Source organism: Anopheles merus, chromosome 2R (assembly GCF_017562075.2).
Source record: "Anopheles merus strain MAF chromosome 2R, AmerM5.1, whole genome shotgun sequence".
Classification (NCBI taxonomy): Eukaryota; Metazoa; Arthropoda; class Insecta; order Diptera; family Culicidae; genus Anopheles; species Anopheles merus.
The window spans coordinates 33637633-33652960 of record NC_054082.1 but is presented as its reverse complement, the minus strand read 5'-3'; the positions used below and the strand labels follow the sequence as shown (position 1 = coordinate 33652960).

General features: G+C 47.5%; 2 protein-coding genes across 9 annotated transcripts in view; one reads left to right on the top strand and one right to left on the bottom strand.

Annotated features, from left to right (window-relative positions):
- Nucleotides 1-15328, top strand: part of LOC121587995 (hemicentin-1) — a 188369-nt gene that overhangs the window by 65077 nt on the left and 107964 nt on the right. For all 8 annotated transcript variants that reach the window (XM_041905427.1, XM_041905431.1, XM_041905428.1 and 5 more), the window contains exons 4-6: nucleotides 2816-2945; nucleotides 5108-5192; nucleotides 9626-9736. In XM_041905427.1, coding sequence (XP_041761361.1) covers nucleotides 2816-2945; nucleotides 5108-5192; nucleotides 9626-9736 — 326 coding nt within the window. The remainder of the gene's footprint in view (nucleotides 1-2815; nucleotides 2946-5107; nucleotides 5193-9625; nucleotides 9737-15328) is intronic.
- LOC121587996 (phospholipase A1 member A-like) lies at nucleotides 7144-8407 on the bottom strand. Its single transcript, XM_041905436.1, has 2 exons — nucleotides 7356-8407; nucleotides 7144-7263 (listed from the first exon to the last, which is right to left on the bottom strand). Exons 1-2 carry the CDS (start codon nucleotides 8321-8323, stop codon nucleotides 7239-7241), a joined length of 993 nt encoding a protein of 330 aa, XP_041761370.1. The 5' UTR covers nucleotides 8324-8407; the 3' UTR covers nucleotides 7144-7238.

Below are 15328 nucleotides of genomic sequence, written 5' to 3'. Positions count from 1 at the left end.
TTTCCGCAAAGACAGCACGGCGACGGGTCCGGGAAGACAAAAAAGTGACGAAGTGGATTTTTTGAGCATGTGTACAGAAGCAAGCACCGTGCCGATGTTGTGGGGTACCGTAGCTGGCGGAAACGGTACGGGTCACACTAATGGAAGTTTGCGGGCTGCCATCTCCAACGTCCCAACGCAGCCCATGACACAACGACGATCTTGATTATAACAATGAACCTCATGCCGGGAACCCACTTTCCCAGAACGTAGCTGACGGAGAACAGATCATCGATTTCGCATAATGTTCCGGAATAATGGTCGAGCACACTGTCAATCAAGGTGATTAATAGGAAAAGTCGCTGAGCTGCAGGTTAGCAGAGCAATTTAAAGGTTTCCTCACATCTCCGGCTCTCGGAGGGGACACGTTCAAAGCCAACTCTAATGCATTCCCATGAAATCTATTTGTAGATCGGTAAATAAAAGTCTTCCAAGGAAAATATTTATATTAACAGTTACAGCGCAGCATGAAATTCAACCCAAAAACCTTGAAACGCGCTTGTTTCCATGCTCGATGGATTGTAGCACACGCTTCCCATCAAACTCGATTCGATTACAATCATTTCCTGTTATTACTATTGCGCAGCCACAACACACTCCTTCAGACGTAACGGATTCTGCCGCACCAAACCGAGAGCGAACCATTTCCATCCTCTAATTCGAACCATTTCCCTCCGGTAGCTCGAATTTCTTAATGAACACACAGTAGGCAATGAGCCGATGCCCTCTCGAAATTGATACCTCGTACAGGCGGCAGCCCCGCAAGGCTACCCGACATCCTGCAACAGTGCCACTTCGCACTTGGAGTGCTCATCGACGAACGGTATCGATACATTTTCCTTCGGTCCCGGCAACGGTTCCAACCCACTTGAGACGCAACATCTTCTCAAGATGATGCTGAGAAGCTGTCAAACCACTCCGTCGTTGTTGGAGGATCTCATGTTCGATTGTATAAGTGTGTGAGGGAGGCGGCGCGCAAGGTGGACCATGCGGTGGTATGAATTCTTGATTCCGAAAGCCTGCTTTCCATTGCCCAGACACTTCAAACAGGCTGGGGCAGGAAATTCAATACGGAGCATGAGGCACGAAACCGTACGCTACACCACTCCACACCGGTCTCACACATATGGAGCTCTTTGGCTAGGGTGAAGCGATTGGTGGCGACCGGATCGGAGGCTAGTGCGCTTGATGTACGTGCTACAGGTCCACGGCCGGGTAGTTTGCTAATCCGATATCGACACTGATCCCTCCCGATAGCAAGATTATTCAAATAAGGTCAAGGCCTGCGGAGGGTAAGCTTGGCGCCAAGTCAAGCAGAGCGGGGAATCGGCAAAGGTACACCATACAGGCTGGATGCCTTCACTGTTCTACATTGCATGCGGCGGCCAACAAACGGTACGTAAATCCTGCAAAACCACTTCAATTTATCGACAAAACTCAATACCGCCTCAACACCGCCGTTGCTTCCAGGCGGGTGGGGTGAAAACAAAGTTTTTCTTCACTCAAGCAGGGACAACCGAAATGGGTCGTGCACTATGCTTAGCCGAGCGGCTTTGAGAAGCTGAAAACGAACTGTCCGGACGAGAAGCCGGTAGACAACGCAATTGATGGGCCGATGAAACTCAATACAATTTTATTCTTTTGCATCGTTCTAATTTGCTACGACCTGTGTGTTGGGGACTCCACCCCAGCCAACGCTCTTCCATTCGTCGTTTTTCATCGAGCACACAATTAGGACAAAATGATGCATAAAAAAGAAGCTTGCTGGGGTCTACAGGGACCACTAGCCGGATTGAAAGTCGAGCTATTTGTCAAAAAACGTCTTCATTTGTCCCACCAGCCCTTCGAGGGGATATTACTTTGTCCCGTCCGTTTGAACCAGCCCGGCAGAAATCAGATTATTGAATCTTGTTGCCTTTTTCTCGGAGTTGTTTTGCTGCTTTTCCATTGCACGAACCGTGCTTAACGAGTTTCGGTGTATGATTGGTAAACCGTAGAACCCACCGGGAGCATTGGCAAGGTACGGGACGACAGCAGGAACTTCATCGTCATCGTACTATTATCGGTAAAAAGAAAAACACCGCTCCAAATAGATAGGAAGGTAATAGCTACCTGAGAATGGTACCTGGGCAGCACAGAAACGGTACGGGGGTTCCAGCTCCTGCTCGATGCAAATCACTATCCGCTTTCATGTGACAACTCCCTGGGACGGGACTCCTTCGATCCCATGGAAGTTGCTACGACATGTCAGCGCAATAGAATGAAATGTCAAAAGTCTCCTGACCCAAAAGTCTCGCCCTTCCCTACAGTAGGAAGGTATTTGCTTTTGGCAAGCGGAAATAAAATGTACGTTGCCAGGTACTGGGCAGCAGCTACTGGGAGGATATTGAATCGATTTCCATGCACATACAGCACTGCGCACCAGGGACGTACATAAAGTTATACGACTTTTCCTTCACTTCACGGGTGCGGGTGTACGGGCCCGAGCATCGATTCGTCCCGGATCATAACGAGTCCCATTTCCGTGCCAAATCCTTGGGAACAGATTTTGGGATGTGCAGTACAGCGAGTTGGTGCTTTTCCGGGGCGTTGAATAGGGCTATTTCTTTTTCTCTGTTGCGAGCCCCAGACCGACGGTTCCCGTCCCCATTGTTGTGCCCGTAACTTTTAACGATTTCAATTTGCCGACATGTTATCGGGAAGTTCATCACCTATGTTGCTTTGCAGGGGGTAAAAAACATGCTCACGTTACTTTACTTTTCTCTCTTCCCGGCAGCTACGATACACGTGGACCGCACGTCAACTCGCCGTCTCATTGGAAGGATGTCGCCATCCTGGAAGATCGTGCCAACTTCAAAACGACACGCGAACAAAGCCGGGCGGTGCTGGTCATCAGTCCTGTACAGGTACGTTCAGTTTTATCTCGTCGCAAAGCAAGAACGAATAAGCGAGGGAAGTTCGAGCGGATCACAACGCCGCACAGATAAAACCACTCTAATTATTTGACTGTTTATGGAGCTTTTCTCAATCACTATTTCTCAATGGCTAATATCTTAAAATTGCACAAATCTTACCAAAAAATAACAAACTCACGAAGAAAATTCTCCATCTCAAATTCAATTACGCATCATTACCGCTTCGCTCTGGCCAAAGATCCAATCACAGATGATAACGTTGACGTAAAAAAAAAGCGCCCAATATTTGTCCATCCCATTTGCGATCCCATCCTTCGCCTGCCATTCGGCACCGCCACCATTTCCAATTACTTCCCAACGAAACCTGCCACTCAATCACTTCAAGCGTCAGTGATTTCCATTCATCTCGGTATTACGCCATCACAAGATTCTGTCCCCGCGCCGGACTGTTGAATTGAAATTCCATTTTTACACACCATCACTTCCCACCCATCTTCCACCCGCGGCACGCCCAATCTGTAGTGCCATCCTATCCCATGCGCCCTGCTAGAAATTGTCTGTACAGCTGAAGGCAAAGAATGGGCCAGCGAAAACACACATTGAAAAACGATTGGAATTAAATTCGCGAGAAGATGGACAAGACACTGGGAGCACAAATTTGCATTTCGCTTCAATAGTAGCCATTTTTTCCCCCTGTTTGCTGTCGCATTTTTTACCCCTCCGCTCCGCACAGCAATGCCATCTATCGCATTTGGCCGGTTAGCCCATTTCCTTTCGAAGGGTAGCGTTCATTGTAGCAGCAGTTTAAATGCTTTCTCCCTCATTGCATCGTTGGTATTTTTATAGCTCTGGATGCCTTTCTTCTCACCCGAGCATTTGCGTGTCAAAGGAAATAAGTAATATTACATACGTTCCACAAAAAAGCACTCCAGCTACAACAATACACCAATCCAAACGAGCGGTCTACGGCTTTGATGGTTCCGTTCCGTGTGTAGGCGTCACGTTCGTGGGAGCATTATTTCGCATTTTAATCGAAATCAATTGCTGCTCATCTCATCGGCGATTAATTGGTGCATCCCACGGTTGACTGGCCCGGACCCGTTTCGGTCTCTCTTTCTTGCTGCTGCTGCTGCTGCTGCTGCTACTGCGAGAAAGCACACACAGCATCGTGATAAAGCACGACTGCTGTCGATTAGATTCACAAATCGATACGAGCCCCCATTCAACATACACACACATAGATACACCCGCAAAGCAGATTTTAGCTTCCATTCCATTCTGTCTCAGGACCAATCCATTGCCAACGCAGCCGAGTATTGCAACGGAGATGGAAAGATTATTTCTTCGGCAAACCAGCGCCAGCGTTCCGTTTGCCGAGACGTTCGGCTCATTGGCGCGAGAGTGTCGACGGGACTAGAGGGGAAAGAAAATATATTGCGATCATTAGGGAATTCCACTCAACCGTGCAAGAAATGCTGCTGCAGCGAGTTCGGTTCAGTGTGGATTAGCTTCGGCGAAACGAGATTTCAATTGCTGCTGTCCGGGGAGATTGGTCATTTATTTCGGTCCAATTTTGCACTCATTTGCACCGCCGTGGGCAAGGCGATGATGAGCTTGAGGATTTGGGTATCGGCAGCCGAAGGATTGACTAATGCGGAGCTTAAGGACGACGAAGGTACCCTGTCTGCTGACTAGCCGAGCCCTGACGGTCCAGCTGGAGCTGAAGATGGGTTCAATTTCATGGACCTTGGGTCAATGCCAGTTATTTGAATTGATAAGCAAATTTCAATAGAACTTCAGCAAATTGACTAGAATCAATGAACGTTATAAACCTCACATTGAGCGTTGAAACAATCTGTATCATTAAATTTCATCATACTTTTCCAACAGCGTATGCTCGGCTTGCTCATACATTTTACATTTAAACTATCTTGATGCACAGTTATAATCATTTCCAATACTTTCCCAACCCAAAACAAGCAAAAGATGCGCTTTTCACATCGTCACAGCCGGAAGAGTAAGTGCACAAGATGCAATGAAACAGCTTGCCGTACCGCTAAATCCGTTTCCGACGGACTGCTCACGCTTCACGTACACACGGAAACACTACTCTCATTCTAATTCCTTCCTTCCCTCTTTTCGCCTCGTTACAGAAAAAGGACGCCGGAATCTTTCGTTGCCGTGTCGACTTTTTGCTATCACCTACGAAAAATAGTAATGTAAATCTAGAAATTGTGGGTAAGTAATCGAAACCGAAACTACGAGAAACGCAGCTAACACGCCACGCCAATCCGGAAATGTACATCTTTGACTGCTCCATTTTTCCGGCTTTTATCCCCTCGCCCGGCCAAAGTGCAGCACCCTCCATTGTTAGACGTCCCGGTCCCGTTGTGTTCCTTTCTCGTATTATTTTTGCCAAACACGTGTGGAACTACAGAAAAGAACGCCTGACAATTGCAATCACCGTTGCGGAGTTATGTTTCTCGCTCTCTACGTGCGACGCTCTTCTTTTCTTCGTAGCTTCGGTGGTTTGGTTTGTACACGGTGCGCATTGTTTGCCGTCAATGGTTCCGGCCGAACGGAGGAACGGGTTTGGCTCAAGTCCGGAAAGCACCAATACTACTCGCCGCTAAGCATCGCACAACGGCACTGGGAAGCACTGGGTGCTAAAATGAATGAAACGGGTGCTTTTCACTCACAGCCGCTCGACAACCATTCTGTTTGAACCACGAGCCACAAGTTCATTGCACCTTTCATTCGTGAAGGGGGGTAAGAATTTTAATTGGGAAGTCCCCGTTTTCGGAGGAAAACAATTGCACAGGAACAATGCACCACCGCAACCGTAGTTCCGGGCAGGGGGTGTGCAGAGCTGCAATTCAGGCGTGCGCAACAATGGACCCCGGGGTCCGGAAAATGATTATTAGAAGAGGTGACTTCCATTCCCCCAAAAGAGTGCTGACCACAATGCGTATCCGTTGTGTGATGCTTAATTGTGTTCCAGGATGCTTTGTGTGCAACTGTGGCTTCTCGTGGCGGGTGTTTGCATTGTGTACGTGTGAGTCTGTATTTGTGTGCATTCTTACGACGAGGAAGCCACAGTCAAACCGTTAAGCAAACACTTTCTTTTCGCCGTGCTGGAAATGAATTATTTTTATCCACAGTGTGTCTAAGCTCTCATCGCAATGTCCAACGCAATCAGACAAAAGGCGTTTGTAAAATAATTGCAATGGCTCAGCAGAACCGCACCAAACCCTTCCACCAGCGATGCCACGCCATTAAACGATATGTTTTGAGCTCATCTGTTGAGCCGCTTTTGCCATGTTCGCATTAAAATGATGCACCATCACCACGATCATCACGCCCAGAGCACCGCGTGGCAGCAGAACCGCACAAGAGTCGCTAATATAATGGCAATGAAAAAGACACCCGGACACACGTTCGCTAGTTAAGCCCGTTTTTGCACCACATACCGTGCCTTATGTGTGTGTGTGTGAGTGTGGGTGTGTGTGTGTGGCTATGTGTATGAGGGTGCAAACCAACATCAAACGATGGCTTGGCAATCCCACCGTGTGGTGCTTCCGTGAGTGCGTTGCCGGTTTTTACTGCATATAATCATCAGTGTGTGGCTATCATCAACGAAATTGCTTTTCATGCCACCATAAGGACTTGCTCGCTCTCTTTCTCTCACACTGTCTATCTCTCTCTCTCCTTCTCTCTTTGACTTAGTATATGGGAAATGAATGAGGAAAGAGATGCAGAGCGATGCATGTCAAGATGGAAGCAGCGTTCTTTAATTCCGCGAGATGCGCTGTACACGGCGGAAAGGAGCATAAAAAGCGTACCACCCATCCATTCCCTGTCGCTCACACCGCCGCCACCAGGCGCCGATGCGTCGATTCGACAGCTCAACATTTAAATTATGCAAATGCAAAGCATGCAGTACACTTTCGGTGATTGCAAACAATAAACCTCACTCGCGTCCGCGCTGCGCTCTCCTCCCTTGCCGCATAATCATCATTATTCACCTGTTGGGTTTGCGTGAAGCACACGTCGTGTTTTATGGTGGTGCTTTTAAGTGCGCTTCTTAAGCTTTAAATTCCACACTTTTTAGTGCCCTTACTTGCGGGCATATTTTCCACCCGCTCCCACTTTTCGGATGACTGTAGGAAGAGGACGATCGTACGGAAGGTCTATTTTATGGGCGCACTTGTTACTACAAGTAAAGATACGATGTTTGGGGAAGATTTATCCGCATTTTCAATTCGCTTGCCCTTACCACTCCGCTTACAAGTAAAAGTCGCCACGAATTCTGTGAAAAACAAAACAAAAAAATGGCATTACATAAAGCACACCATCATTACATCGAACCGTCCTATCGCTCAAGCTCGAGCACTTCCCTACCTTTGCGCATATATACCGAGGCGATCCCTCGTGGGCATTAGGCACACGCGTGCCCCGAAGATCGTCGGACACTTCTTGCCGATGATGGGGTTGTTCGGGTCGAGGCTGCTCACGAACAGGCTCACCGCGTACCGGTGGCTGCACTGCAGCGCCCCGGCTAGTTCGCTCAAACCGTCGCCCTTTGCGGCGCAGGGCTGCTGCGGATGGTAGCCCTTGTTGGGCAGGAAGTTCTGCGCACCGTCAAGCACCTTCCCGAAGCCAGCCGTGTAGCGGGAGGTGTAGATCACCTGCACGTACTGTGCGTCCGACGCATCCAGCCGGCGCCTGGGCCCGATGTCGACCGGGTGCGAGAACAGCGGACCGGCCGGATCGAGCGCATAGATCGTACCGAGCCGGCCCGGCAGCAGCTTACCCGTCAGGCCGGCAATTTGTCCACCCATGCTGAACCCAATCAGGGTTACCCTCTCGAGCGGGAAGTACAGCAGGCTGAGGTTCTGCAAAAATCCGAACAAATACTGCGCCACCAGCGGTACGCTCTGGCGGGCCGCGATCTGATACCCAAACTCGGAGTACGCTCTCCAGTCCAGCAGGCAGTAGTTGGTGTTGTTGGCGAAGCGCAGGTACGGCATCGTCAGCGCGCTGTACGTGCTGAGGTTCCGCTCCTGCCAGCCATGGATGGCGATCGTCAGCGGCAGCGAAAAGTTCAGCTTGCTCTGCAGGTTCACATCGCCGAACAATATTTCCTGGAAGCGGGGCTCCCTCGTCTTGGTGCAGGTCAGGCGGATGCTTTTCTGGGGCAGAAGCGTAGTGAAGCCGGCGGTTCGGGGCGGTGGGTCGATGTTCAAATCCAGCAGCCGTGCCAACGGACCCTCCGACAGCTGCTCCAGAACGGATATAAGATCTGCGCTCGCGGCAGCAGCCAGTTTGCCGCACAGCAGCACAACGAGAAACGCAACGAGCTTAGCCATACTGGCGTGTCTGCGTTACGCAGCGAGCAGACGTGTAATGGTGCCAGAGACTTAGCGACACGTTTTAAGCCGTTAGCGTAACGCGCTCACTTCGCCTTTGAATGGTAAAAATGTGCTGCGATTTTGTTCGCAAACAAGGAAACCGGCGCAAATGGGACGACTACGTGGAGGCGTTCGACTAAGGGGTTTTGCCAGTTGTTTAAACATATGGGAACGAAAAATAGTGCCGAGGAAAGCCGTCGCATGCAGCAAGTAGCTTGGTGTGTTTCGTGACATTCTAAATAACCTTGGGCGCAGCACGGGTGGAAAGGTTCTTTTGACATTTGGGACATGTGATACACATGTTCAAAGACCAATCTTTGTAACGTTTTCGGTTCTCTATGGGGAGATTTTGCAAACAAACACATTTTTATTTCCAAAGCCGAACCGTGTGCTGTATCAAAATGAGTGTTTGAATAGGTGCAGCTGTGCTAATAAATGTGATCAACACAGAGTGCCAAAGTGAGCATATTACTACTAAAATGTATCCGCAATTCGATAATTCTGGAACCGTTAATCTCTGTTTAATACTTTTAATAAATGCTTAGAAGGAAATTGTCTTAAAAGTTCTTTAGATTTGACTATCAAAATAACTTGCAATCGTCAGTCGCTTGGAGTTTAGGCATTGCCTTGCGAAATAACCTTTAATCGTGTTTGCATACCAACCTCCACTGCTTTGTTTGAATTAAATTGATAAGTGCAAGATAGCTTAACCTTCAGCAGTGTATTTAATCATTTATCTCGTAACACAACAAAACCTTCGTCAATCATTATGTGGATAATAATAGCGCTTGGATAACTTGTGTTATGCTGCTCACGTGGCCATCTAGAGGCTGAAGGGGCTGAAATACAGACAACACGGTTACTATTTTTACTACCATCATCCATAATCCCGACCCTTAACAACGTGTCGGATCGAAACGGGATCTCACGTGGCGTACGTCGGTGATAAGGGACGATTGACATATGCTTACCGGTCGGCAAAGCCGGTCGGATATATTTACATCGCTCATCCTACCCACCGGCTGGCGTGCGTAAGGCACGGTTCGATCGTATTCATGCCATTTCAGAGCCCCGACCCCGACCAACTGACACCGTAGCTTATGTATTCGTCTGGCTTAACAGGCAAAAAATATAAAGACGCCGACGCTGACTAACCCTGCAACCAATTACCTAAACGTTTTACTGTCCACTTTTATCTCGTCTACGCTTACTCTAATGATTCTCTCTTTCGGATCTTTTCGTTTCCTTTCCCTACCACAGTACCGCCCGATGTACCGAAAATTCATAATGAGGCTGGAGTCGTGCTTCCATCCCACGCCGGACCCTACGAGGAGGGTGGCGATCTGGTGCTGATATGCGTCGTCACTGGAGGTATGTATCGCCTGTGTGAGTGTGTGTGTGTGTGTGAGAGAGAGAGAGAGAGATAGAGAAAGAGAGAGAGAGAGAGAGAGAGAGAGAGAGAAAGAGAGAGAGAGAGAGTGTGTACGTTTTCGTGTGTATGTGTCTGACTTTATACCTTCTTCCAAACCCAACCGTTTGCTGTAGGAATTTGTACGCTATTGGTGGGAAAAGAAAAACTTTTTTTTTTTCGAAGGATTTGCAACCATTTTCCCAGAATGGCAAAAAAAGGGGAACCCCTGTGCTGGGTACAGTATAAAGAAAAAATCACACAGCTGGCTCTCGCGAAAGGAAATTGCCACTCACTTTGCTGTAAACGTTTCTAAGGCGAAGAGAAAAGAACTGAAAATTGCAATCGTTCCCCTTCTGGGCTTGTTATTTTTCCCCCATGTTTCCATTTATTTGAGTTTTGTTTGTTTGTTTGAGTTTGGTGTCCACCGGACCGCCACACGTCACTGGACTGTAGGTGGCTGTGTGTGTATGTAACATAGTTTCCAGCTGTTTGTAGAACGAAATGTAAATAGGTTTCATCTTTCCTCGGCTGCCTGAGCCGGGCTGCTCCGAAACGGTGTTAAGGTGTGCACCGTTGGACGCCGTGTGGAAATCGTGGACAATGGTGGTGGCACAGCAACCTAAGCATAACAACCTTAACCCTTATCATTCAACGAATTTTAATTCTTGGCAGCATATTTTATTTTGCTTTTGCGCTTGTCGTCTCTCCGTCAACGGTGCGGCACACGGCCACTCGTTGGGGGGTTTTTGGACCGACGGAAGGAGAAAGAGTGAGGGTAAATGGTGGAATTTGTTGTTATTTTCACTTAAAATATGTACACAATGTTTACTGGAATGTTTGGCTGCTGGAAATGTTTTTGCCTGAGCGTGAACTTTTTTCATTCTATTCGCTCCTGGATATGTAGTCCTTCTCTTCCTTGTTTATTTTTGGCATCTGGCAAACGGCATAAGCTTTTTGTTGTTGTTGTTTTTTTTTTATCTGTGTGTCAGCTCGAGATGGGATGTACTGATTTTTGCGGGCACGAGTTTCCTCTCCAGGGTATGGTTGGAATACATTTACATTTCATTCTGAGCAGTGCATGTCCGAACTTTGTCCGACCTTTGGCACACAGTGACCTGTTTTTTGTCTATTTCTGGGTGGGAGCAAATGTCTACTGTAAAAGAATATATGTTACATTCGGGTTGTTTTCATTGACCCTATAGTGAGATGCACTTCATGGACATCAAACTATTTGTGGGTGCCTGCTGATGAATTTTCTTCCATTAATTTATAGATAATTTTTCATTTTATTTGGAAAAAAAATTGTAGACGAAATTGAATTGTAAAACATCAGTTTCAACTACGATTTCAAGGCAATCGAACTATGATTCAAATCACAAGGAGCAAGGATAACAGGCAAGACGCGCCAATCTTCGTTTAAACAGAACTCATAAAACTAAACTACCGCTCGACTTGCCTCCCCTACTCTCACTCATAAACCTGAACGATTTCAAGCTAATTGACGCTACCTTGGTCCCCATTTCTCACTCTTGCAGAAACGATCGTGAGAACCTTTCAAGCACCATTTAAACGGGATTAAATCACCCCAAAAAAGAGGCCAGTACCTGCACCAGCACCTCATTTCCGATAGACAGCGAGCCAGTGTTCCAAAGTCTCCTGTGGACACTTTGGTAACGGTAACCGTCTGTCATGCCCCCCGGCGGTCCCCAGCGTCCTCAACGGTGTTGGAGTGTTTGCTCGCCGGTTTAACGCGCAAAGATAGTTAATTAATTTTTGCACCGCCCGCTCGCCATCCAGTTGGTCGGTTCGCACTTTGTGCTGGAATGCGCCAGTGCGCAAGAATTTCCATGTTTGCTGTCCCAGTTTTCCGCGCGACCTTGGTGCCTCGCGACCCGATGGGCTGACGGGAAAGGAACGAGCAAACGAAAAGAAAACGCACTGCAGTGAATGGTCCTCGTGCCGCACGAGCAGGGCCCGCCGTTCGCTAACTCTCAGATGAGCGCTGGGAAAGCACCACTGTAGCACCCTGTTAGGCCTGTTGGTCATTAGCATTATGTCAGTGCGGGGTGGGTTGGGTTGTGCCCCAGTGCTTGAGAACTGCTTTGCAACACTTCGGGGAGTTTTTGCGACACGTTGTTTCGATCACGTTTGCGCTGTTTGCTGGATGGCGTTGCGCTGGCTGTGGATGGTGGGAAGTGAGAAGAACACATAATTACATCTTCATTTGCGTCCTGTTTCAATTAATTTACCCATCGAGGTAAGGGGCTTGCTACGTTTGTGTGTGTGTGTTACGTTACGGAATGAAGGTGAAAAGGTTATGAAAAGGTTCCATTCTCGTTATTCTACAACCTACAAAACATAACTGCTTTAGCGTATCACATTGAAAACATTGGCCAATAATTTGCCCTTTATAATAGCACTCTCTGTTATGACTCCATTGTAAGTAATTTCCATTGATTAAAGCTTATCGCTGGCTCGGTGGACAAATATTCCTATATCTGCATTAGATCGTAATAACTGTCAACAGCGACAAGAACAACCTGCTGACGCCGCAACAACGCCTCACTTCATTCATAGCACACGCTTTCTGCTCCAGCAAACACGGCAATGCCGGTGTGCCCGTGAGTTCAATTCTCTGCAGATGTAAAAAGCGCCAAATAACTTCACACCTTTTGTTTTCACACTTACCCACACCTTCGTGGCAACGGCAGGCAAACGGGATGCTGTTGGTACCGTTCCTTACCATGCTACTGTTAACCGTGCCAAAGCATCGCGAGCATCACCATTAGCTCCCCATCACACCTTTGCCACCGTTCGCCTTCAGTATGCGTTTCGCGCTAAAATGGCGCCATTCTGGCATGATGAAGTCAGACCGGTGCGCCGCGCACAAGCGCCTGAGCGCATTAAACCCCGTCACATAAAACAAAACGAAAACGAAGGCACCGGTAGGCCGCTTTCGTGTGGCGAAAGAATGTGCCAACCGATGCCGATGCAGGCCCCAAAAAAGTAAGGGGAAAAAAACGCAAACCAGCAGCCGCACGAGGAGCTCATGAAAACGAATTCAATTAGTATCTAATGACGGCTTACATCTTTAATGGCTGATTAATTAAGCGATTAGTTCGGGTAAGCGATGCTGCCGCTGCGCCTTCTCGATGTGAGCAGGTGGGCCCCTCGGTGCTGGGTTCGCCCGTCGAGGTTAAGAATCGCTGCAGCGCACGGGCCCGCTTTAATGGCGCATCTACTTTAGTGCCACTTTGGCTTTCGGGCCGGTTAAATCGAATCGATTCATGCCGTCCGGTACCGTGTCGGTTTGTTACCTTCCCTGTGTCGCGTTTCGATTAGGATTTTCGCAACGAGCTACGAGGGTTTTTGGGTGAATGTAAAAATTGAATTGTCTGTCCGTGGAGACCCTCCCCTTTTTTTTTGCCGGCGGACCTTTCATTCGATCGTTGCGCCATCAAGTAAGGGTTACGACTCGAGGGGAGCCGGTAGCCCGTTAGCAAACGGTAGTCACACTGCGGATAAACCCATTACCGAGCAGAAACGCATTGGCAGGAGGAAATCGATTTTTGATTTACCCTTTTGCTGGGACTGGAACATTTCCTGAAGTGGAAGAAAATTGAACCGAATTATTCGGTTCACTTGAATGATGGGGACGCAACGATGGGGGAAAAAAAAGAAAGTGATCAGTGAGAGGCTAAGGAAGGACGCTGTTCCTTCCTTCGATTAAGAAAATTGCGTAAAAGGGAAAGTTAGGAGATTGTGCTAATAGGAAGAAAAAACAGGACTTTCAACCAATCAAACACTCGGGCCGTAACAGGTTCGTCATTGTGCGAACTTCAAATGCGATCAAATGTCCCAACACCTTCGAAAGGATCGAGGGACCAAAACTACCGAGCTGCTCAATAGAACAACTGCATAGAGACAAACACGGTACAACACTTTCAGGGAGGGAGGGTGTCTCCCTTGTCCGCTCTCGTTTTTCCGTGACTAAAGAATTCCTCCTATTTCACGGTACTTGAATGAGAAACTGTTTTTTTTTGTTACGTGTTTGTTACCCACCAACAATCATCTCCACTAACCCAACCCTACGCTCCAGTGCAGTGTAACGGTGTACGTTGCTACTTTGTTGCTACTCTCGGTACTTCTCGCCCTCCGGGGCTCCACCGACACTGACCCTGGCCAGAGAAGTGTATAATATTACACAAGTCCGTTTTAAGCAGTGAGGCAAATATATCCCACCACCCAGAGGGCACCGAAAGGTACGCTAGGTACGGTTAAAACAGGTCAGGTTGCCTTCTACCAGTTGCCACAATAAACACACCGAGCTCACGGGGAATGTTATCGGAAACGGGGGGGTGTTGTGCTTTTTTGTTGCCGTTACTGCTACTGCCGCTGCCGTTGTTGTGTTATAAAATATGAATTTTTATAGCACAGCAGCAGAGCGTAAACATTTGGACGCGCAGGTGAAAGGTGACCACCGGGAGCCGGTGGTGCAATGCAAGGTTCATCCCTGGGGGTACCGTGCATGGATGAAACTTTAACCCAATGACCTGTGGTGTGGGCTTGATAAAAGGTTACCATATTTGTTTAAAGACCATTCTTTGGCTGCAAACTGCTAATTGGAGCAATTTTTGCAGTGCGTTTAAACATTTAAAGGAAAGCTCTAGAGAGCATGAACATTCTTACAGTTTTTTCTTAAAATCAAACACATGTTTGGTGCTGGTTGCTTAACATAGTAATTTTGTTACTCCTTGTTTGTGTAAAAGGGTTAACCCACGTGTATTTCACACTCGTGGTGGGTCATGTCAAAGTTGGTTGGCATGCAAGAAGAAGGAGATTCATTATAGAAAAAAAACTAGCTTCAAAGGAAATTACAGTGTCCAATAATAACTTCTTTTATATCGCCACAAGTGTTACAATGCCCTATCGATCTACATTGACGCACGTCAATGCGTCAGTATGAGTAGTAACATTCGACAGCAAAAGGGAGCATTCGCCTGCACTGTTAGAATGGCAAATAAACCAACGGAAACCGCCCGCAATCAGTCCTTCCAGTAATTAGCCCTCTCGAAGCCACACGGTCAAACTATTTCGGTCCGATTCTGTACGCTCCGTTCTGCTTGATTGTACTAGGCACTTGAAGGGCAGGCAAAGTACCTAAATTAAGTACAGGAAGGTACATCACCACGTACCACAACGTCATTGCGATTCGTTTTGTTTAATTCGGTCAATTATACAAGTCTCGGTCAGTTCATACAGACGTAATACTTTAGGTGTATTTATGGAATACGATGATTGTTAAATAACTGTCATTGTTTCGCAATACTGCAATGCTCATGCAATGCTATCACAAAGTATTTTCCTACAACTATCATGTTGCTATCTGGGACTTGTTTCATTCCATTGCTTTCCTCAACAGGCACGGTGGCAAAAAAATAGACAAAAAAAGAAATTTTCCCTCTAATCTTCTTATACGGCCACTGTCGTTCCATTTTTTTTCTACTTCCAATCCATCCTGTAACCTCCCATGCTCGCTACAGAAGCAAGAC

Coding starts and splice junctions, on each gene's coding strand:
- LOC121587996 (XM_041905436.1), bottom strand. CDS start 8,323: ATGGCTAAGCTCGTTGCGTTTCTCGTTGTGCTGCTGTGCGGCAAACTG. Junction 7,264..7,355: donor CTCGGTATATATGCGCAAAG/GTAGGGAAGTGC, acceptor TGTTTTTCACAG/AATTCGTGGCGACTTTTACT.